We start from the raw sequence: 25,008 nt of genomic DNA, 5'->3' as shown, positions 1-25,008 counted from the left end.
TCTATTGAGAGAAAATATCAAAGTAAATACCTGATAAAATATATCCTTGTGTTTGCATACCTTATAAAACATATCCTGGTGTTTGCATACCTGTACATAGTGAGAGTTGTATCATCAGAGGAGAGCTCCGCTACGAACAGCTCCAAAAATTGGCTTGTCACTTGAGATAGGATTTCTACAGGAGTTTCAAGTTAGCTTTTTTAAATCTCATGATTAACGTCGTTGAGAAATCCGCGAGTATTGACACGGTAAGGAATTATTACTCAAGATAACTTTTTAATTATCGTTTATTGAAATTATTAATTGTGAATTATAAATAACCTGGCAGCTTTGTGAGGAACTGCTCAGGGTGGTAATCAAAAATGAAGTTCATGTTCACCCTGTGTTTCCTGACTCCTTCGAATACCTTCTTGTACTGCAATTAGTAGGTCGTGAGTTAATTAATTAGTAGGTCATTAGAGCATTAATTAATTAGTAGGTCATTAGAGCATTAGTTAATTAGTAGGTCGTGAGTTTGTTATTACCAATTAGCACATACTCATAGTAGCATTAAGGACTTTCTTATACAACTTGACATTGTTGATTGCTAGAATTGAGATGCTGGATTAACATTTAACACCATTGTCCTGCACATTTTAGTAATCTATTTTGATTATTATAAACAATATTCAGCTGGTTCTAACCTGCAAGGTATCAATAAGTTGAGCCAGGTAGGTGAGGAGCAGAGGTCGGGGGTGTATGAGCTCTAGATTACCACGTGGCATTTGTAGGATGATACGTGATGAGGTAGGATCAGATACCACCAGACGGGATCCTCTCTCCAGTGTTCTGATCTGAACAGGATACCGTCAATATGATAAACATAATGGTACCGTCAATATGATAAACATAATAGAAGTTAAAAGTGTAACTGATAAATAGTTTAAGGGCTAAACATTCAGATATAGCACGCCCAATAGTTACCCATATTGAATATTGATCTAGAACAACTACTCAACTAAGAGCCTGCTTGAGTGCTCGTGCACCAAATATGTTCAATTACCCCGGTATCCACGACACCCTCAGTAGTTCTAGCAACGTGAGCAGGCTGGTTGAGAGCAACACACATCAGAGTGTGGGAGTGAGAGGTCAGGAGGAGGTGCGTCCTGCGGAGGAGGCGTTACTAAGATGTTACTAAGAGGTTACTAAGAGGTTACTAATACGTTACTAAGAGGTTACTAATTATACGTTACTAATACGTTACTAAGACTAGCAGGAACCCGTCTAACCCTAAAATGGTGTCAAGACTCAAGAGACTAAAACAATTATTACCTATTTAATTCGCGTTTTTGACACCACTTGGGGTACCAAATTTTGGGCTCTAAAACTCCTATTTCTTGGCCAATTTTTTATTTTTTCATGCTGATTTGGAGGCCATTAAAGCATTTGACCCAGTCAAAAAAGTTTCAGTTGTATATCTTTGACGGTTTTTGCAGAAATTCGCGTTAAAGTTGATGCCGTGGTGTCAGTAAAATGGCACAGATAAATATATATATATATATATATATATCGTCTCGCTTTATATATAGTAAGATGTTACTAAGAGGTTATTATGAGGTTACTAATACGTTACTAATACGTTACTAATACGTTACTAATACGTTACTAATACGTTACTAATACGTTACTAAGAGGTATCTAAGACGTTACTAATACGTTACTAATACGTTACTAATACGTTACTAATTATACGTTACTAATACGTTACTAAGATGTTACTTTGAGATTAATTTATAACGAGCAGTCGAATTACAGTACTTACTAGTCATACTAATACTATCCCTCCTTTTAACGATTATGAATCAGGACGTAGAATCGAGATAATATCAAAGATTTTCATATATTTCTTATGATCATCTTAGTATTTATTACGGTTATTTACTAATGATTTATCAATTAATGAATTATGTGTGGTTAGTGGAACAGTTAGTTTTTTACATTCCTAATCTCTTAAATAACAATAGCAGTATAGAATGTATAGAATGTAATAACGAGTAACTAAAAATTAGTGTGTCTCTTCCTGATTGATCCGGGATTCTTTAGTGCTAGTTTAATGAGAGCAGAGTTAATCCATTACCTGTGGTTCATTGGCAAGACGCACAGTTAACATTATGTAAATTATATATGCAACATATTGTAAGTATTATTGTACATAATAATAATAATAAATTGAAATTTAATAACACCGCTTTTAACTTTAATATAAAACTTATACTCAGCAGTGTTAAAACTAGTCATTCCAGAAAAAAACATGAATACTAAGTTAAGAAAAGTAACATATGCTTGCAAATATATCGTCAATACGCCAGAAAATGGTATATATGACTTATACATATTAATATCATGCAAAGATCAAACACCAGATAATATGAAAAAAATAGTTATCGATAAAGTTTTCAAATACATGATTTAATTATGAATACCTACCCGGCGCGGGAGACGTTAAAGGGTTATAGATAATAATGATAACAGTCGTATTACAACTCTAGAGACAGTTTCAATACCAATTATTCTAACATTCTTATCTCACATTTTTCATCCCTTTGCGTCGAACGAGAATTCGTATAATGAGAATTCGTATAATTATAAAGAAGAATAACACCGTAATAACTATTGCGGTACATCATAAAGAACCCAATTACAGAATAACTCCTCCACACAGAGATTTCATCATGTGTGCTGTGTATGAATGATGCAGGTAAATTAGATTCTTTAGCATCTTACTCTGAGATAGCATCCTATTATGTGGGAGTGTCCTTCACTGTATTTAGTTACCTCCGACCGGAAACATTTTCCAGTTTTGACTTTTGTTTTACATAACAAGGTTATGTATCAGCCGGATAACGGTACCGTCAAAGTTGGAAACTCGAAATCGAAATTCGAAATTCATTATGTGCTACCTCAATCGATCGTTTCTAATGTATTATATATAAAATTATATGACGCACGCCACAAACTTATTTTCTAAATGGCACTATAACGGTTTGATAAAATAAGGGTCACTAAGATAAGTGACTAATATACGAGTTTTCTTAGAATTCTTAGTTCTTAGAATTCTTAGTTCTAGTATCCTCCAAATAAAAACAATAGCTAGCGTTATAATTTTATTGGCAGGTGTTCCTAAAGGCACAGTGACCATACTGTGTATTTGTAGGTTACATGTTATTTACAGGTTACCTCTTATTTAGTGTACCAAATTACGGAGCCCTTCTCCAGGAACATGTAATATGATCCTCGAGTTCAGGTCTGCTTATAAATTGGTGATACAACTTATCTTTTAGGTGCTTTCGCAGTTTACAGATACGCGGCTCAAGATCACATGATAAATCTAAGGTTGTTGTTGTTGTTAATAAGGGTTAATAAATGGGAAATAATAATTGGATGTCGATTGAGCGAGGCAGTTAAATAAGGTTCTCCACAAATACCATCTCTACTTTAAGCGTAGTATAGGGATTTTAGGAGATGGTACGTATGGAGATGATTCTCGTAGAAACACTTTGAGGATGTCGTGACTATTGCAGAGCAAAAACATTCTTTATATTGGTAGGAAGGGTAGAGAATGCGTTCTATCAAAAACATCTTCACTACGACGTATCATTACTACACCATCTGTGCTATGAATTTTGGCTGTGTTTCAAAGAAAATTGCCTCCTTATCCACCACATTAGTATAGATATTAGAGACAGGGAATTGGCAAATATTGACGTAGACAAGATAACTAACTGATTAACCAATTAGTAGCGCACGTGACTCACTTGTGAAGAGAGAGTGAGGTACAATCGTAGTTCCACAGTCTGGTGTCCATGTAGAGGTGATTGAAGGAGGTTCTGCCAACAACCACTGTCTCCTCTCCAAATACCGCCAGTTCCATCTCACAGAACCTGACACACTCCTGAAGGGTCATTAATCAATTAGGGTCATTATTCAGTATTCAATTAGGGCGATTAACTAATTAGTAAATTAGCACGATTAACCAATTAGGATGGATACTGATAACCAGAAATATATATTATGCTAACAGTGAAATACTACAATATTTACTCATTTGCAAACAATTCTGGTAATATGAGACCGTGAGAAATTAAATTTCCTCAGAATCAGACAAGGTATTTCCTCTGCTGGCACGTAGCCAGCTATGAAAGTTCCAAATTAACACCATGTGAATTACTGTACATTTGAGAACCACGAGATGTACCAACAGACGGTAGCCAAAATATTCAGGTGCATTTTTTATTACAGTACAGGTAAGATCAGATATGACACAAAATCAATTGTTTTTCTAATCAAAAAATGAGTCAGATGAGTTCTAAATTAAGTATTTAAAGTTTGCCTGTTTGTCAGTCAGTTTACTTGTCCGTCAGTAAGTTTATCTGTCTGTTCGTCATTGCAACTCACCTTCATACTAACACTGCCCCACGGTTGCAACATGCCGTCATGTAGCTCAAACAACTCCCCTGAATACAGCTGTACTGCAATAGTACCGGACACAGGGTGCCTCATCATGTTCACTGCAGTATCTTCAAGCGTCATACACGACACTACAAATATCTCCTTGTCCGAGAGCTCCAGCTGTAATGGTAGGAGCTACTAGTTATTTAATGTATCTTTTAATGGGGTGAAGCGAGGACAAATTCTAAAAATTTTTTGTTAAAATGTTTCTCTTTACAAGCTTAGCAGTCGATTTCTAACACGCGCAGTCGTAAGACCTTAAGTTCTTCAATACGATATGATGACATCATTGACAGTTTAAGGATCTCAAATTGCCATAGAATCTGTCTAATAATCCCATCATAACAAATAAAATACTCCACATTACACACAAAGAGAGACAGCCCTGAACTGACACCTTTTAAAACTCGCGTAACCAATCAAATTCTTTTACATCACCCCCAAACTTACTGTAAGTAGAGCATCTACATCGTTGACCAGGGCGACACAATACGCTTTGGTCTGTGTAACCATGGTGAGATGCCTGATGCAGGTGTAGGAGTCAAGAGGGAACTCCCGCTCTAGAGTGAAGGTCTCGTCAGGGAGGATCTCGCCAGGAGGGGAGTGGGAGACGTTGTTGAAACGCTGTATCGTCCTGGGATAGTATCTCGTTAATACGATAGTATCTCGTTAATACGATAGTATCTTGTTGAAACGCTGTATAGTCCTGGGATAGTATCTCGTTAATACGATAGTATCTTGTTGAAACGCTGTATCGTCCTGATATAGATTAAAGAAGGGATTAGGTGACTTCGAGATGATCATTTAAAGTGGCGTGCAATGTTAGACCGGGGGGCGATGGTTTTACTAGAATCTCGTTGAAAGGGTTTCGCCATTTTTACTATTATCGCAATCTGTCAATAGTGAAAACTGAAATTGTCCACAAATTCGTATCATTCTTATCATGTTTCAGTGGCAAAATTTCAAAAACTTGGCGAACGGCGATGACAAAAATCTTATATTTATCCTGGCACGGAATTTATAAAATGGATCACATCCGTGATCCATACAGTAGTAAGAGATCAATTGTTGAGAAAAAAAGTATTTACCAAGAAACTTTGCAGGCTATTGTTCTGATAACTTTTTAATTTACTGACTTTAACAACAATTGAACCTCTTAAAGGTACTTACTTTAGGTCTTTAACGTCTTCAGAGTCTTTAACTTTAAAGTCTTTAACTTTTTAATTTGCCGAAAATTTGAAAATTGTTTGGGGACCGGTTTTTGATACACCGGCAAATGTTTACAAAAACATATGAATTATGATACATAATTATGTATCATAGCAATATAATTTTATTTAATATAAGTGAAAATGAGAATTGAAAAAGATGGTGTAACCTTTATTATTTATTCAAAAAAATTAAAACTTGCATAATATTATGATTAATTAAAAACAAAGTAAAAAATAATTTGATTTGATACGACAGATGATCACACGCACTATTTCTAGGCCGACTGATCCATTACATTTGCGCTTATGTCCTCAGCAAGTTTTGTTAAGTTTCTTATAAATATAAGCTACTTGCGTTGGTACTTGGTGATTAACGATTAATGAGCAGGGCAGAGTCGATAGTGCTCTGTTTGAGCCGTAGTTAAATAAAAGTAAACAAGCCCATGTCTTATCAGCAAAATATTTTTCCTAATATAATGTCCTCTAAATCATAAATGATAGTATAAAATATCTAAAATGATAAATATGAATAAAGAAAATGATAAAGTACGAATAAAAGAACCATAAACATCATAAATATCAAACGTTCATAGATTTGGTTTGAACTTATTTTATTGGGGAAGAAGCAATTCTTGTTGACACGTGACAGTGGTTCTAGGATTTGAATGGTCGCTGCTGAAAGGTTTTTGCTTTGACGCACCACCTCATAGCGATAAAAAGGTCAAAAATAGCTTTACCTCAAATAGCTTTACTTCTCTAGATATCATCAATATTGATTTAAGTGGTGAAGTGCAATAACGTGACGCAAGGAAGCATGACTATTTAAGAATTGGATTTGCGATAGCATCATCAATATCGCCCAACTTATTGGTATGGTTTCTCCTTTAACCCCTACACCCCTAGACTCCTAAACCCCTACACCCCTACACCCCGGCCCTAGACCACTGGACCCCGGCCCTGGACCCCTGGACCCCTAGTCCCGTAGAACCCTAGACCCCTAGACCCCTAGAACCCCTAGACCCCTAGACCCCTAGACCTCTAGACCACTAGACCCCTAGAACCCTCGACTAAATCACACCATCGAGATTTTGAACAACACATTCATATTTCTATACTTCCTTGCAAACTTTGATTGTTTTGATAAAATCATGAAAATAGGCATTACTTCAATACTTTAAGGGGTGATTTTGTTGTTGCTGTTCGCCTCACTAAGTTTACCAGGACTGTTTTTTGGGCTTTGATAACAATGAACCTTCTAATAGGCACGACGACACTATCATGATACATCATATTAACCATGTGATTGTGCTATCTCTCATGATCCTGAGCCAGTCCAAATCAACTAACTTGGAGGGCAAAGACAACTCTCCACGGGAAAATGAAGGAAACAAGGATGAGGAAGAGAAGGAAGAGAAGGAAGAGAAGGAAGAGAAGGAAGAGAAGGAAGAGAAGGAAGAGAAGGAAGAGAAGGAAGAGAAGGAAGAGAAGAAAGAGTCTATAAATTTAGTATCGGTTCAACTTCAACCAACGTTCACCATGGGTGGCTTTTTTCTGTCTACCGGAGAGTTTATAGGTCTCTGTCATCAAATAGCGACAGGACCAAGCTTCATGTACTTCAACACAACAGAAAGTCAGTTCCACTTCAGGGACATATCGGGAGGGAACCGCCCTCCAAGCAAGGACGATGAGTTCCATACTTGCCCCATGAACATTGATTACTTAGGAATGTATCTGTACTGGTGCTGTGAAGGAAGGCATACTCTGACAGACCTAACGATAGCAGAGGGAGATCGCTATCAGTGCGAGATAAAGAAGACTGATCTGTGCGATTCCGCCAGTTCCTGCTCGACAGACGAGTGCGGTTGTGCGAACAAGGGTCCAGGATATCAGGACCAGGTCATGTACTGTCCAGGTAAACATGGGGGACAAGCTTGTATTTCCTTTGAAAATGTCTGTGACGGAGTAGCTGACTGTGCGGATCACAGTGACGAGTGTCTCTGTCAGGATTCTTTAATATTGCAGTGTCACGGCATACCACAACTTGAACGGATCTGCATTCCTCTAACAACATACTGCAACCATCAAAACCAAATGCAAGGGTTAGGCCTGCACAAATTATCCTACCAATATTAATTGCACGGCAGTGCTAGACCAGCTAGAGATTGATGAGAGGTATCCGTTGATGAGCTATTTAGGTGACTTGACGGAAGTTTCCTTTTCTTACTCGGGTCCATCGGCTGCCCAAATTTGTCAAACTCTGTGCACTAATACCACCGAGCTGACAAATTGGAAACATTTTTGCCCGCATATCAGGCTTGTAAATAAACGTTACTACAATGAAGTCTTATTCTTCTGCGAAAGAAATAATACGGACGATTCAGCTGAATCATACTATTTAGTTGATATCTGTGACGGTAAAGTACAGTGTACAAACAATGCTGACGAGGTGGGGTGTCCAGATAGATTCTACTGCTCAGATGATGAAGAAACCCTCTCTTGGATTGACGAGGGTCGCGTGTGTGATCAAAGAAAAGACTGTAAAAATGGAATAGACGAGTGCTCCGGCTGCGTAATTGAAGGTTTAGCATCCTCTGAATTCCTTGTCAACTCCAAAATTGTGGCAGCTTTTGCCATTGTAGTAGGACTTGGTATCATCGTGATAAACATTTCTGTTGGTCTGAAAACATTTAATACGGAGTCAAGTTCAAAGGCAGCTGAAATTGATAGGATTTTACGGCTTCAGATATGCTTTTATGACTTTCTCATGGGCATTTATATGATCAGTTTGATAGTTGCAGCAATTGGGTTACGGTTGAAGGGCGATTACTGTGAGTTTGATGAAGAGTGGCGTTCTAGCTTGCCTTGTGAGTTGCTTGGGATCACATTTTCAGTGTCCTCTCATGGATCGCTGCTCGTTATAGCCATTGTGAGCATATTGAGGTGTGTAAAATGTACCATGGGTAACGCCATAGACCTTTCAATAAAAACGGTCATAATAATGACATTCATTGTTTCTCTCTTGAATCTGTTTCATGCTGTTCTACCCACATTGCCAGTTAATGAGATCCAGAGTTTTTTTCGAACAAGCATATACCTGACAGCTGTAGAAAGGAATCCTTTTATAACAGCAAGGGAAGGGTCCGCCATGATAGAACAAGTTAAAAACATTCACAGTCATTATTTTCACAACAGCTCATCATCAATAGACGTACTTAGAATGCTTGCTGACCTCAAACATGCCAACATCACCTCTGACGATGGCATTTTCGAAGTCTCAGACATATGCTACTACGGGAACACTCCACTCTGCATCTCAAACATCTTCAAGATGCAACAGAGCTACCAGGTGTACAAGATATCGTACTGCATAGTAATATCAATATTGCTGATCGCCATGTCAGCAGCATATATCACCATCCTGCAAAGAGCCAAGAAAAGCCAACAGGAGGTTGGTCGAGCAGCAAACGACAACACTTCACAGCTAGCTGTTAAAGTTTCTCTCATGATAATCTCCCAGATACTGAGTTGGGTGTCGTTCATGGTCGCTGTTATTGTGTTCACATGGGTTCTCAAGTATCCCCCGCCAGCTAAAATATTTGAAATATTTGCACTGATCGTGATACCAGCCAACAGTCTTCTTAACCCCATATTTTACAGCGAACTGTATAAAACCATAGGACTCACTTTCATGAAATATGTTCATTTGTTTCAAATGAGAAATCGTGTTGAAGATATAGAGCTTCATAATATTGGTCGATGAACAGGAAGGACAATATTATCAGAGCTAGAGAGATAGCCCACGTGCGTGCTGCCGTTACCCGGAGTTAATGAACATGGTACAATATAATATTATAACAAGCTAAAAGACTGTGACTGTGGTTTAACAACTGAGCCTTGAACCAATAAAGTTTCTTAATTTGTTAATTTTCAGTACTACTAAGATTTTGTAAATTAGAATTTGCTATTTGTTCACTTGATAATGTGAGTTTCTCGAAGGTAATTTTTCACTATCGTTGATGGAAAAAAAGGCAGTTTTTTATTAGATGGAGCAGAGCGGGTTTTAAAAAACATAAGAAATCTTAACCAATGAAAACTTTTTATTTTACTGAAATGCTCTCTTCTTCTCTTGGTTTCCGGGTTGTAAATCCCCGGCCTCCTATTATTCACTTTTTTGTTGTTGAATGAACATTAATAAAACAACTATTTTTTAATAAAACAAAAAACAAAAACTACTTCTTCTTTCACAATTTTACCTTGCTTGTTAAAAGTTTTATAAGGTTGGGTGAAATAATTTTAATGCCAACAAATGATAGGTCGTCGGTCTATATGCTAAATTCTTTATTAATATTATATCGATTTGTTGCTCTGTATCTCAAAAATAACTCTTCTTAATTTTTTTCATTCCATTACTCTTTCCGTGTAAATCTTTATACTAAAATAACAATTTAAGTAAAAAATGGCAAATTATATAATAAGCAACATCTCGTGCATTCTACTGTAAAGATAAAATATCTAACCCACTCATCGTATAATAAGCACTAAACTCTATGATAACAGGTAAATAATGTTTAAACACCAGACTCCAGAAAGACAGAAGATACTCGATACTGGGCGTTGTGTATAATGCCCAACAGATGATAGCAAGTATTGGAGAGGTGACGAAACAGTCAAACAGAGGGAAGAAACAGAGGGAAGAAACAGAGGGAAGAAACAGAGGGAAGAAACAGAGGGAAGAAACAGAGGGAAGAAACAGAGGGAAGAAACAGAGGGAAGAAACAGAGGGAAGAAACAGAGGGAAGAAACAGAGGGAAGAAACAGAGGGAAGAAACGACAGTACAGTTTAGTTGAGCAAGAGGACGAAGATTTGACAAGAACAACGTGGCTGTGTCTGAAGAGTGGAGATATAAAAGTATGAAGAGCTATCGACAGGATCAGGTTTTAGGGCGATAACAACTTTGTACCAATGTTATCTTTATTTTTGTTGTGTTTATCTTGCTGTTATAATAGTACCTGGCTTTAAAGCGTAATGTTTGTCTGCCCGAATCGGTTTTTTCGTTGTTGCACATTCCCGATGTGAGCTTTTGAGATGAAAATAACTAATTAAATTTAAAAAATAATTCATAACTTAGAAGTTCCCGAGTTACAGCAGAATCACCCATCCAGATTTTGTAAGTTTTGGATGCCTTAAATTTTGATAGAGAACTGGGATCATGAAGACTCATCTTTTCAACAACATGTGTAGACTATAAATTAAGTAGTGTATCAGTTATCACACCAGCGATGTGTACATGTGTTTTCCAAGATAAAATGTTCCCGCATAATTTTATTTTCACACAAGTTTTCTTTAGGACGATCACTTTGGAGCTGTGTAAAAGAAGAGGATTACTCAAACTAACTCAAGCTAACAACAGTTCCTTAGCCAGGTTAGTGAACGTTTTCCTATCCTTTAAATCTACTGTAATAATTACAGAAATGTGAACTTGTTTGGATAACCATTCATGGGACTTATTAGCATCATGGGCCATGGCGCTATACGTGGGGTCTAGGTGGGGTGGGATCTGGCCTCTGCGTGAACCTTAGGGTGAAATAATCATGTGCTTGTGGCCACATTGTCTGCCGTTCCCTGAGAAAAGGCATCAAGTGATCAAGTCACATCGATGTCGTTTTGAGAAAATGGGACAAACGTGTTCGTCGTATTTTGGGTAATTTTACTCGCATAAAAGGGGTTAATTTTGACATTTATGCGTAAATAAATTATTGTCATATTATGTCCTAAACATGCTTAAAAGCATAAATTCACCAATACAACACTGATCTATAAAAACCATTTTTCTCCAGAATAACTTAACTATTTTCCCATCCGCATTGGACTTAATGCCTTTTCTGAGGGAATTGTGGACTTACTGCCTTTTATCAGAATCGATTTCAACCGATTCCTCTCTAGAAAGGCAGTAAGTCCATTTTTCCTCAGATAAAGTCAACAGAGAAAAAAAAACATTTCTATATTTTTGATCATATCTTTGCAATATAATTATGTGGGCCTCCTGTGCATTGCAAGTATGTAATATTGACGAAAAATGGATAATTTTTCGCTCAAAACTTCTTAAATATTAAATATTTTGGAATAATTTGTACAGCATCGTATTCAGCTCAGTCAGACGCATTAGGTCGGGTAAAAATATATGAACATACAATATTTAAAGCACCAAATTTTTCAAAAATGTTTCAATAATTCACACAAGGGGGACCCTTGTGTTCAGGTTTAAAAATTTTGAAAATAATATTTCTTTAAATTTTGAAGTATTAGTACCAAAATGTTTTGCTTGCTGAGCTGATTACGACCACATAAAAATTGTTTCGATTATAACTAAAACTGTGAAAGTTATAGGACAAAAACTATAAAAAACTGCAAATAAAGTCTGGACTTAATGCCTTTTCTCAGGGAATCTCAGGGAACAGAAAAATTCCCTCAGAGAAGGCTGTACAAATGGACTTAATGCCTTTTCTCAGGGAAGGTTTTGGGATAACGAGCTTAATATTGACGTTTTGTGTGACTTACTGCCTTCGTGACAGCTAAAACAGTATTTTCATAACTTGATTCATAGCTTAAGTTGTAGAGAATCTTCTCCTGAAAATGTTGGTACCAATATCTCAAAATTTCTCAGGGAACGGCAGTTGTGTGGTATGGTAGGGGGACTAGGGAATTGGAAATTTTAGGTGGACCAGGTTTGATGATTATGTTACTAAAAGCAACTTTAAAAGGAGAAATAAAAAACTTGCATACTTGTCACTGCACAGTAGCCAGGCGTCATCTCCATGACAACCAATAGTGTTGCACGTGCTGTTCGTCACCAGTTGTGAGTAGGACATTGGCGGAGGAATGCACATTGTTGACATTGGTGTCGTGTTTACCTAAACACAGCAGGATGTTCGTTACCAAGCGAATGTACAAATGAATGTACAAATGAATGTACAAATGAATGTACAAATGAATTTACAAATTAATCATGTACAAACTGATGTACAGACTAATGAGAAAAGGTAAGACTAGCTTGGTTTGGAAATTCTGTTATAGATTTTAAGACATTTTAAAATTCTATCAGAACAACAGATTACAGAACACATCAACAAACCTTCTTATCGTCAATGACCATGGTAGTTGTAGATGAACAAGTTATAATTCTACACGTCAGCTGATAGCAGATGTACCTGAGATACAGTCACATGTTAAATGTTAAGTGATCCCCCTCAACCACATCTTATTTGAATGTAGTTCATGCTTAGCCGATAACATGCAATTTTTATATGACATGGTAAAATGGATCCTCAAAAATGATACAAGTAAACCATGCCCATGGCCATGCAAGTAAACATGCAAGTAAAACATGCATACATGCAAGTAAAACATGCGATGTAATGATACAAATATTATTATCTGTTTAAAAGCTACCTAGAGTCCACAGCAACGTGGAATTTGTGCTCATCCTCAGGGTCCCACAGGAATGTTATGGTACCTGTATCGTAAGCGTAGTGCTGCTTCAACTGCAGGAATGATATTTTATAATCTGAACCCAGAAAACTTATAACTTTTATGGGAGCTGTGTTTTGACGTCAGCTTAAAATGCATTTTATTGGGTGATTCAGAAAAGAAGAAGATCATAACAAATTACAAAATATATACTTAATCACGTAATTTACTATTATCACGTAAATAAACGTAATAATAATAAATTAATTTATCCTTAATCACGTACAAGACCCTGGTCATTAGGAAAGTTCGCACGAGATGGACCACGTTTTTCCCAATTTAACTTTAGAAGATTGTCACAGCAAGAACTTTTAAGATAGGCATATAATATTTCACATGTCTATTATAGTTCAACTAATTGAGTTTTGATTAATAAAATTTTTGAAGCATTTAGTCGAGGGCAAATTGAGGCTAACGAGTCATTTTACATTTTGAAAAACGAACTTTTAGGGGTGTTTCTAATGACCAGGGTCACAAACAAACTCTTTTAAAGCGCCCGGCAACTGACCTGCCAAGAATAGTTAGAGCACGTGTACAGGACCACGTGACACTGGTCCTGTCCCTCGTAGATAACAGCTAGGATATTACTGCTGCAGTTCCACAGGGTGCCACTGACACACGTGTTCTCTTGGCGCAGGGTCAAGGGGAACTCACCGTGTCTCAGCCCGTTACGTTCCATGAATATCACCTGACATCGGGTCTGTTAATACACGTGATGCCCAAATAAGGAGCGTTCCATGAATATCACCTGACATCGGGTCTGTTAATATTTTCATCTATTGAAAAAGTGGCTCTTCAAAGATAGCTCTTCATCTTAATGATGGGAGTTGATCGTACAACATGAACACAGTTTTAAATATTTTAACAATTTTATATTAGCCCAAAGCAAAGTACAGTTTATTGGTTTGTTGGTACGATAAAAAAGAGTGTGCACTATTATAGGGCCTAGTTGGTCGGTAAACAACTCACTAAGAACATCCTCAGCCTAACAGTACCTGATGTTGGTTGTTGTGGTTAACAGTGGTTGATATCAGGTTGCCACTAGGTCTCCAAGAGATAGTATCCTCAAGACCGGGGACAGGCTCGTTAGTGGCCGTGTGAACTCCCTCCCTCGTCCACATTCTTATAACTCTGCTCAATCAAGGAATTGTTAGGAACTATTTTAACAATGTTACTTTGTTCATTAAACACAAAAACACCGGCAATCCGCATATTTACCAACATTCTTATCTATGTAATGTAAAGTTTTTAAAATAATTGAACTTTGAACAATAGTAATATAAAACTATCTTGCTCTGTACAAACTACAACTTAAACAATAATAAGAATAGTATCTTAACTTCATTAGAATTTATTAGCAGGAACAGTAACATTCTCACCTGCAGGAATCACTGTCCCTCTCATCAACAGTAGAGACAACAAAGTACTGTCCATCACCTCTCCAACTGACTCTAGTTTCTCTTGAATCTGTTGTTGCTACGGGGGTGGGTGTAGCGAATACTGGCTGCTGGGATGCTCCTTTACCAGCGGTGCCGTGGAACTGTGTTTCTTTACTCCCCCACCCTACCTGGTAACACCAAGTTAATTAATTGAAATTCTTAGTTAATTCTAGGTTAATTTTTGTAATTGATATTATAACTTATTTCATAAAGTTAATTCATAGAAAAAAAACTCTGAAAACTCTAGTACCTGTGTTTGGTGCTCGGTACCAAATTCCTGAGGTCTAGCATCTGTATCTTTAATATAATCGAATTCCTCAGACATGAGGATAAGTTTACCAGCTCCGGACACTACAACGCAAACTCCGTCATCTGGAGACCACTCAGCACAGGCTACTCCATCCTCTATTACCACCATCTGATCATCGTTAATTAGATAATTAACTAATTAACTATTCAGATCATCAACTAATAAACTTACTGACTCAAAAAATGTTCTAAACTATCAGTTATTTCAGGATTCGGGCTCAAACATTTAAAAAGTCGTAGCTCAAACAGAATCATTTCCCCCTTACAAATAACTATTTAACTGAAAATAAAACAAGCTCCAAAATACTGACCTCTTCTAAAAGCTGAGTTTCTGGGTAGAAGAGAGCGAGAGTTGACACGTTGATCACTACAAAGAGGGCGTGGTGGGAGGGTAACCAGTGAATGTCAGACAACCTCATATCTTCATCTGGTAGACTGTGTTCCAGGAGAACCTGCAGAATATAGGGGGTACATTGCAGAATATAGGGGGTACATTGCAGAATATAGGGGGTACATTGCAGAATATAGGGGGTAGATTGCAGAATATAGGGGGTACATTGCAGAATATAGGGGGTACATTGCAGAATATAGGGGGTACATTGCAGAATATAGGGGGTACATTGCAGAATATAGGGGGTACATTGCAGAATATAGGGGGTACATTGCAGAATATAGGGGGTACATTGCAGAATATAGGGGGTACATTGCAGAATATAGGGGGTACATTGCAGAATATAGGGGGTACATTGCAGAATATAGAGGGTACATTGCAGAATATAGGGGGTACATTGCAGAATATAGGGGGTACATTGCAGAATATAGGGGGTACATTGCAGAATATAGGGGGTACATTGCAGAATATAGAGGGTACATTGCAGAATATAGGGGGTACATTGCACAATATAGAGGGTACATTGCAGAATATAGGGGGTACATTGCACAATATAGAGGGTAAATTGCAGAATATAGGGGGAACATTGCACTATAAGCTACGTCTGGGAGTTGGGATTAGATACATAATATTATGTTGGATTAGATATATTATGTTGGATGTTAATTATTTCTTCTAGCTATGTCTTGCTTGGCTAGTGTCCAAATATGTGTGATTCCTATGATCTGTAATCATATTTATATTATACTATCTTATCGAAAACAAAACTGTTCAGTAGTGAAAATTGTTACAATTTTTAGAATGGTTCGGATAATTTACAAAACGATCCAATCGTTATGTTCATCAATATCAATCTTTACCTAGAGTATGTGAATGTGCATAATTCAACGACAAGATATCTGAAGGTCATCGTGTAAGCCGATACAACATCATTTTCCCGAGCTATACTACATGGTAATGTAAAGAATAGGAAGTGGAATGGCTCAGTAAAATGTACCCAGAGTACATTCCATGGCCACGTCAGAGTATATTTAACTTGTTTACAATCTCGCGGTGTGTTGCGTTGTTAATGCTTTATGGAGTGATTGTCCTGGCAAGACACGATTACATGTTACATTAGTTTGTTATAATGTAATACTAGTATACATTATAATATAATATCATTCAATATAATAATATGCTAGGCTACATCTAATATCCTAATTGAAACTATTCAAGACGTGCAGATAAATGTATATCAATATCATTATATGACGAGTGATAAAGCTAAACCGATAAATTTTATGGCCCGCACTTAAAAAGCACGTACTACAGTAAGAAAAATAAGAAAAGCAGAAAAATCACACAAATATTTTTAGTCAGGTTTCCGTGCAAAAGATGTAAAACATTTTTATCGCAAGTATTAAAGTATGTACCTGCTGCTGATTGTAGTCAATTTTGAGGATAACGTTGTTGAAGCAGCCATACACAAAGTTGGAATCCTGGTCAATTGACAGGTAGTCAAGCTGGGTCCCACTTTTTACTACTTTCTGCCATTGACATGCTAGGTTCCTCATCCTGGGAGAGTCAGTTATGGTGTTCATGTTGTGTCAAAATCAATTACACATAAAATCTGACCACCATTGTTATATGTAATCTCCATAAGCTACAAAAGATACAGAACAATGCTGCTAGATTTATCTTTGGTCTTTATGGAAAAAAGATACGTGAACCTATCATGCCTTACCTCAAAAAGCTCCACTTTCTACCTGTTCGGTTCAGAATCAAGTTCAAAATATCACTTCTGGTCTTCAAGTTTCTTAATAACATAGCCCCTCAGTACTTACAAGGACACATCAATCCAAGAGAAGTACAAAGACAAAGTTCCAGACTAGATGATGACTTTTATTTGTTGAAAGTTCCTCCTGCTCCTCATTTCAGACGAACGGATGCTGCATTTATGTTTTGTGGACCAAAAATTTGGAATGAACTACCCTACTCAGTGAGATCATTATCATCTGTAGAATGTTTTAAAAATGCGCTAAAGACGTTTTATTTCCACCTAGCTTTTGATAATATTTCTAATATTTGTCCATAAAGTCTGAACTGATATGAAAGTGCATAATTTTGAGAACTTCATACAAATATTTGTTCATAAAATCTGATCTGATAAAAAGTCCATAATCTTGGTATTTCAACACTAAGTCTCGCTTGAATGACTTAAATGTACATCTTTGTTGGGTATATTTTAATGTCGAAGCGTGTAATAAATGTTAGAATTTATTTATTTATTTTGTAATAATATACTATTTTCATTAAATTTTAAATTGACAAATTATTTAATAACAAATAACAATCTCTAAATACACATCAATTTGCTCTCCAATATTTCTATTTTGTTAGTCGGGCAGCATCTTGGGTTGTACTGGACCCAACAAGTTTATTATCGAATGTCTACTTATATTTATTAATAATTATGATATCATTATTCATTATAATGGCAATAAAATTTAAATTTTGTTTTACTTAAATTTTGTTTTACTTAAATTTTGTTCTACTTAAATTTTGTTTAATACTTAAAATAAAACTCTAGAATTTCTTTAAACCAATCAATACTGAACTTACAAACATACTAAAACTACCTCTAAAACAGAGATTATACAACATAGATTTAACATTACAGTATTTACATTCAATGATGAATAGACACAGAATTTTCTGTTAAACAGAAATTTCAATTTTATGCCATTTATTACAGAATAAACAAGTTTACAATAAATCAATTTGACAAAATAATGGAAATCCTTCAATACATGATAACAATACAAAATGTTGGTACAAAAATCTAATGGAACAAAATGCAGCCACCTAAAGTAAAAGTAAAAAGTAAACTTCAGGTGGCTGCACTTTGTTCTCAACAATACATGATAAACTTTGATATGATTAAATCGATTTTATTTCTCAGCTTTTAAATTTAGCTTCTAGAGTCAAGGGAGACTTCTTATTAAGCTGAAGATGCATAAATAGCAGTCTCCTCTTGAGCATTTTTGACATACAATTCTTTATTTTCTTTGCACAGTAAAGCAAGTTCTGCGTAGTATGGACGATCAATACCGTATGAGAGGTCAGTAAAGAACTTTAGAAAGGTATCATTAAACAGTGTCTTCATCCATATGGCCGGAGACCAGTCAGATCTTCTGAATAAACGATCGTCACAAAACTTCCAAGAATTGTCTGCCTTGTCAAATCCTACCAAATAATGATAGATCCTGGTTTTGAAATACCCTCTCGGTGGTTTGAAGGGATAATCCTGGGGGAATTCAATAAAGAGACGAAATTTTCCTCGAAAGTATGGAGAACCCTCCGGAGGACTAAATACAACCTCCCATGAGCATTTGTTATCTTCATTAGTAGATATAGTTGAGTCTTCGACATGATAAAATTCATTTTCCTCCTTCTTTATATCATTAAGCTCTCTGGCAATGCGCCTTTCCATATTTGATGGCATTTCATTCGGTTTTTCACTGTAAGTAAGTAAGTAAGTAAGTAAGTAAGTAAGTAAGTAAGTAAGTAAGTAAGTAAGTAAGTAAGTAAGTAAGTAAGTAAGTAAGTAAGTAAGTAAGTAAGTAAGTAAGTAAGTAAGTAAGTAAGTAAGTAAGTAAGTAAGTAAGTAAGTAAGTAAGTAAGTAAGTAAGTAAGTAAGAAACGTTCCAAAAATGAATTAATCATTTACACTGTTTTTAGAAATCATTTCTTTCTTAAATCCTTCCAATCTAACTTTATAGCTTAAAACTGTCGAGCAGTTCTTGAAATCTGGAGGGAGTTTGTTCGGTCATAGAACAGACAAGGCTGGTCGGTCGGAGGTCGGTCGGAGGTCGGTCGGTTGGGCGCCGGGCAGCGGGAGGTGAACGCCGGTCAGTCGGAGGTTGGTCGGAGGTTGGTCGGAGGTTGGTCGGAGGTTGGTCGGAGGTTGGTCGGAGGTTGGTCGGAGGTTGGTCGGAGGTTGGTCGGAGGTTGGTCGGAGGTTGGTTGGAGGTTGGTCGGAGGTCGATCGGGCGCTGGTCGGTCAAAGGTCGATCAGAGGTTGGTCGGAGGTCGGTTGGAGGTCGGTCAGATGTCGATTGGAGGTTGGTCGGAGGTCGATCAGAGGTCGGTTGGGTGCCGGTTGGAGGTCAGTCGGGGGTATATGCTACCACCTCCGACCGGGGCCCGACCGACCTCCGACCGATTGACCTCTGACCAAAAGTCTTTAAATATCGAACAACAATTGCACTATTTGAACTTTTCTGTTTGTCTAAAAGACCCGGCAAAGAAACTCTTCTTATAACAACCATGCCCTCAAACAGTTTCGTTTACAAATCTAGTTGCCTTTGGAATTCATTCCGTCAGATGTTGGCACTGAACGACCTTGAAATCACTCATGGTGTATTCAAATCAAAGGTAAAAAAAGTCATTCTCTTGTCTCAGGGTAAAGGTGACAAGAATACCTGGGCCCCTTTGGCAAACTTTCTGAACTCAGGCAGCTTGAACGACTAAATTTGAAAAAGTAAAACTTCTTGTCTGAATGAACTATTAGAACCTCAAGAAGCTGATACGCATGTCTCCGCTACTAAAATGTTTAATGAGCCCAATCACTCATCACTTAACAGTTTAATCTTCAAAGTGAGTTGTACAATCTAGGTTGTTTTAAGTAGCTGTTGATAGTGTAAAACAGGAGTGACTTAATCGTTTTCATAACTTCGATTTACAATTTGTACCATAATAAAACTAGCACTGCCATGGGGTTCAATAATGGTCATTGTAAGCCTCCAGCGTAATGGTCCTAAGTCTCTGCCCCATGCGGTGCCTGTCAGCATCAGCTAACAGAATAGCCCTAACATAACGATCAAGCCACAAATTAGGTTCCATAATGATTTAATATTGTTGAATAAAGAGATTTGAATATAATCTTTGTTTTATTCTGAAATATTTGTTTTATTCTGAACCTCCGACCGGCGTTCACCGACCGACCTCCGACCGACCAGCCTTGACTTACTACATCTATTGGTTGAAACAAGATTAAGACCAGATCTGCTCATTCTGAACAAACCCGATCCATATTCAGTCAAACCACTAGTTACTTTAAAAGCTTCAATAAGGTCCCCACGTATTCACTGCTCTGCCAGCGTTGTCAAATTGAGGATATCCAGTCTACGGCTGTATGGAAGAGTACCCACCTCATCAATAAGACGGGTAAACCGCCTCTGGGCGTTCTCCAGCTCCAAAACAGTCCCCCAACTTCCATGAGCCGCAACTGCATTCCAAAATTGGACACAATACTCAAGATGAGGTCTTATTAAAGCTTTATAAATAGCTATCATTACAACCTTCTATTAACTAAGTTCCTTACAATCCAGCAGATCATACGATTTGCTTTAGAAATACATGCTTTTATTTGTCCATACCAAAGCAAGGAGCTATGGGTAATAACCGCCGGATATTTTTCCTGTGCAAATACTTCTAGTCCTACTCCATTTACAATATAATTAAAGTTAGGATTATTATTCAGATTAATATGAACTACTTTACACTTGGCAGGATTGAAGTTTAAGTGCCAAATTCTCTCCCAAATATCGAGTTTTAAAATATCATCAGATACACTTCTATGGTTAGCTGCATTACAAACTAACTTGAGTTTATTTGCAAATAATTTAATCTGTATTTAATGATAAAAATTTAAATTATTTTGGGTTCAAATGACTGTGTATCTGAGACACCTCATGCACAGCAAGTAGACCAAAGTGGCTCTTGGTTGTGAACAGTGCATCAACTACCTGCCGAAACGGTGGGTTGGGAGTCTCCCTAGGATCATTTCGTCGAATATTTTCTACTTGATGCAATGTATTTCTCAAATGTGAAATGAGTTGCTTTACCCAAACACCAAAGCCCTTGAGCTTGTAGTGGCGCGCGCCCGCCTCCCGGCTTGTAAAACAAGCGCGCCCGCAGTGGGGCAAAAGCACATGGTTAGTTGAATCGAATGAGTGATAATAGCAAGTCACAAAAAATTAACTCAATTAGGCACTCATTGACGGATGTCACTTGTCTAAATTTATTCGAAGTAGCGCGCGCCGCTTTCTTTTACGAAGTAACGCGCGCCGGAGCAAACCATTAACAATTGTCAAGTCACTCACTGACAAAGCTATTAAGGCGTATGTTTTTCTTAAAACATTAAGTATTGTACATTAACTTTGGCGATCACGGGTCTTTATTTGCTCTAACCAGAGCCCTCTCGCTTGCAGTAGCGCGCGACCGCCGAAGCAAGCGCCGAAACAAGCGCGTCACGCAGTACGCGTAGACACATGGCTATGTGAAGGTCCTTATATTTCATTACTGGGCCGCGCTCAGCCTGTCATTCTGCATATGTTAATGAACATAATAGCCTGTACTGGGGTTCACATAGCCATGTGTATACGCGTACTGCGTGACGCGCTTGTTTCACAAGTTGAATATATATTTGCCGCCTCCGGCGGTCGCGCGCTACTGCAAGCGAGAGGGCTCTAGTTAGAGCAACTACTGGGGTCCCCAGGTAAATATTTCACAAAGCAATGTGTAGACGCGTACTGCGTGACGCACTTGTTCCACAAGTAGAATATTTTCCTTTGCTGCCTTCGGTGCGGCGGTCGCGCGCTTCTGCAAGCGAAAGGGCTCTAGTTAGAGCAAGGTCCCTATGATCATGTTACCGCGCCGCGCGTGATTTTTTGTAAATGCAAAGCGCACCTTTGACTTCAAGCTTAAATTATTCACCTTACTGAGACAACCAACCAACGTTCACCTTAAACATGTGCTTTCGCGCCACTGCGGGAGTGTGCTACTGCAAGCGCAAGGGCTCTGGATAGAGCATTAGAGCAAAACCAATGCGCAGCTTTATTTCAATGATATGGCACAATCATTTTTACTTAATGGGGTTGTGAAGGATAAGTAAAGTAAAGTAAAGTAAAGTAAAGTAAAGTAAAGTAAAGTAAAGTAAAGTAAAGTAAAGTAAAGTAAAGTAAAGTAAAGTAAAGTAAAGTGAAGTAAAGTAAAGTAAAGTAAAGTAAAGTAAAGTAAAGTAAAGTAAAGTAAAGTAAAGTAAAGTAAAGTAAAGTAAAGTAAAGTAAAGTAAAGTAAAGTAAAGTAAAGTAAAGCAAAGCAAAGTAAAGTAAAGTAAAGTAAAGTAAAGTAAAGTAAAGTAAAGTAAAGTAAAGTAAAGTAAAGTAAAGTAAAGTAAAGTAAAGTAAAGTAAAGTAAAGTAAAGTAAAGTAAAGTAAAGTAAAGTAAAGTAAAGTAAAGTAAAATTTATGACATCACATCATCACACATGTTTACAAAATATCATCGCACTATGTGAAAAAATATATAATAAATATTTCCCCACCAAAATTAATTATTTATCAAATACCATATTTAAAAACAATTTTATCAAAAACATCCTATTTTAAAAACTTTCCAGTGGAATAAAGATTTATAAAACGCTTCTTTGCCACATAAGGATGGGACCAAAGATAATTGTTATGTTTCTCTTTATTACTGACATAACTGGCTCCCTCAATTCTTATTAAAACTTCATTAGAAACATTCCAAAAAAAGCAATCATTTGTAATACTTTTAGAAATCATATCTTTCTTATATCCTTCTAATTTAATTTTAAAACCTAAAACTGTCACAGAGTTCTTGACGTCCGGAGGGAGTTTGTTCCAATATGGAATAACTCGCTCCGGGAGAAAGGACTTCTGGATATTCTTGACCTTTGTCTCACTTTTACTACATCTATTGGATGAAACCAGATTAAGACCTGATCTGCTTGGTCTGAACAAGTCTGAGCCATAATCAGTCATACCATTAATTTAAAAAAAAAAAAAAAAAAAGGGGGGACCCCCAACCCATGTAGCTGAAACACCTCACAGCAAGTAGACCAAAGTGGCTCTTGCTTGTGAAAGGTGCGTCAACTACCCGCCGAAGCGGTGGGTTGGGAGTCCCCATACCATTAATTACCTTAAAAGCTTCAATAAGGTCCCCATGTATTCGTTGCTCTGCCAGCGTTGTCAAATTGAGGATATCCGATATCCAGTTCTAGTATTTAACCTTCTAGTGATAATCTTAGTCATGCAAGTAGTAAAAAAGCTCATCTATGAGAATGAGGAAGTGAAAGCAAAGATAAGATATGAGAAGACTGACCAGTGAAAATGGGCGAGCGTACCAAGTGTCATTTTAATTAGATGTTTTAGTCAGTGATTTATTATTGAAGCTTGTAATTACAATAACTAATGCTCCTGTAAATACTTTAATTAATTGTTTGTTCCGTTATTCTTTTTCCTTCCTCTTTTCCTTGTCATCCCCTTTAGTTTTAAGATTCTTGCTATAAATGGCTACAGCTAACACTATTAATGCTAAGTACCATACAACAAGTGGGAGGTGGATCGTTGGTATACCGTTAAATCGATTTAACACCGCAATTCCAGTCGCAAGCCTGGGACCACTACTAGCATTGTCACAACATCTACAAAGCTGCCATATAGCCTGACTGACAATTTTCTCGACTGACTGACAATGTTTCTTCTTTTCCCCATTTAGAATACAAAGATTAGTACATTTTAGCTTATGATTAATATTATATTGTTACCTATAGTTTACCTAGATTCCAATTTAAAGATCAATTGTAAATCATTTTATTCTTATTTGAGAAATAAGAGAAAGGTTAAAGCTTCGGTACCAAGTTTAGATAAGGAAGACGGTACAAGGACAACTAGTGCAGGGGAGTCTGCAGAGGTACTTGCAAGTGCCTTTAGTTCGGTGTTCGTTAATGAGCCACTCGGCGATTACCTAGAAGTTATAGTAAGAATACTAATAGTACATCTGATATTGTTATTACCTTTGATAAGGTTAAAAAGGAAGCTTAATATTTTTAAAAGCACTGGCCCAGATGGGCATCATCCAAAGCTGCTTAAGTCCCTAGCTGGAGATGCTAGTTTTGTAACAGCTGTTACTAAATTATTTAGTGCCTGTAGTGATACTGGAAATCTTCCGGAGGTATGGTCGGCATATGTAGTTGCACTTTTTTAAAAGGGCTCTAAGTCTGACCCTCTTAACTATAGACCAGTTTCTCTCACTTGTATTCTTTGTAAAGTTTATGGACAGTTTGTTAGATCCCATGTGTTAGAATTTTTAGAAGACCGTATTTCAAAGGACCAACATGGGTTTGTTAAAGGAAAATCTTGTTTGTCGAATCTTTTGGAGACTTTCGACACTATATTTAATTTAATAGATGAAGGTGCTCCTGTGGACTTATTTTATTTTGATTTTAATAAAGCTTTCGATTCATTACTATTTGCGTTATTTATTAATGATTTACCAGATATAATAACATTAAAAGTAAAGTAAAAATATTTGCTGATGATCTTAAGCTTATAGCTAATGCCTCCAAGCATGAAACTATAGTTGATGATCTGAACGAACTAGAGATGTGGGAGAGTAAATGGCTTTTAAAGTATATAAACAGTAAAGACTGGGCCGTCCCCAGGTTGTATGGAATTTGAAAAATACGCCATCACGGATCGGGAAATTGAGCGGCCATCCACAAAAGAAAAGCGGCCGCATTTCTTGTTAAACATAAATTCAAATTATATACACAGATAATTTCAGCAATGG

At 37.0% G+C, this 25,008-nt stretch overlaps 2 protein-coding genes across 2 annotated transcripts in view; both read right to left on the bottom strand.

Moving 5' to 3' along the window:
- LOC134822755 (protein amnionless-like) overlaps window positions 1-17,686 on the bottom strand; it is an 81,542-nt gene extending 63,856 nt beyond the window's left edge. Inside the window, exon 1 of the mRNA XM_063833997.1 lies at window positions 17,677-17,686. The gene's annotated coding sequence lies outside the window, so the exon portion shown is untranslated. The remainder of the gene's footprint in view (window positions 1-17,676) is intronic.
- LOC134822749 (elongator complex protein 1-like) overlaps window positions 1-25,008 on the bottom strand; it is a 105,988-nt gene that overhangs the window by 7,817 nt on the left and 73,163 nt on the right. The window contains exons 2-17 of the mRNA XM_063833988.1: window positions 16,782-16,923; window positions 15,287-15,427; window positions 14,917-15,084; window positions 14,607-14,794; window positions 14,223-14,358; window positions 13,736-13,915; window positions 13,150-13,241; window positions 12,833-12,908; window positions 12,484-12,611; window positions 4,939-5,122; window positions 4,435-4,608; window positions 3,795-3,931; window positions 1,043-1,145; window positions 684-833; window positions 322-415; window positions 91-175 (exon numbers count right to left, since the gene is read on the bottom strand). Of these exons, the coding sequence (XP_063690058.1) occupies window positions 91-175; window positions 322-415; window positions 684-833; window positions 1,043-1,145; window positions 3,795-3,931; window positions 4,435-4,608; window positions 4,939-5,122; window positions 12,484-12,611; window positions 12,833-12,908; window positions 13,150-13,241; window positions 13,736-13,915; window positions 14,223-14,358; window positions 14,607-14,794; window positions 14,917-15,084; window positions 15,287-15,427; window positions 16,782-16,922 (2,177 nt within the window). The 5' untranslated portion in view covers window position 16,923. The remainder of the gene's footprint in view (window positions 1-90; window positions 176-321; window positions 416-683; window positions 834-1,042; window positions 1,146-3,794; window positions 3,932-4,434; window positions 4,609-4,938; window positions 5,123-12,483; window positions 12,612-12,832; window positions 12,909-13,149; window positions 13,242-13,735; window positions 13,916-14,222; window positions 14,359-14,606; window positions 14,795-14,916; window positions 15,085-15,286; window positions 15,428-16,781; window positions 16,924-25,008) is intronic.

The sequence above is a fragment of the Bolinopsis microptera genome, chromosome 11, assembly GCF_026151205.1.
Source record: "Bolinopsis microptera isolate Bmic1 chromosome 11, MBARI_Bmic_1.0, whole genome shotgun sequence".
In the NCBI taxonomy this organism is placed as follows: domain Eukaryota; kingdom Metazoa; phylum Ctenophora; class Tentaculata; order Lobata; family Bolinopsidae; genus Bolinopsis; species Bolinopsis microptera.
This window is presented reverse-complemented; position numbering and strand designations above follow the sequence as displayed.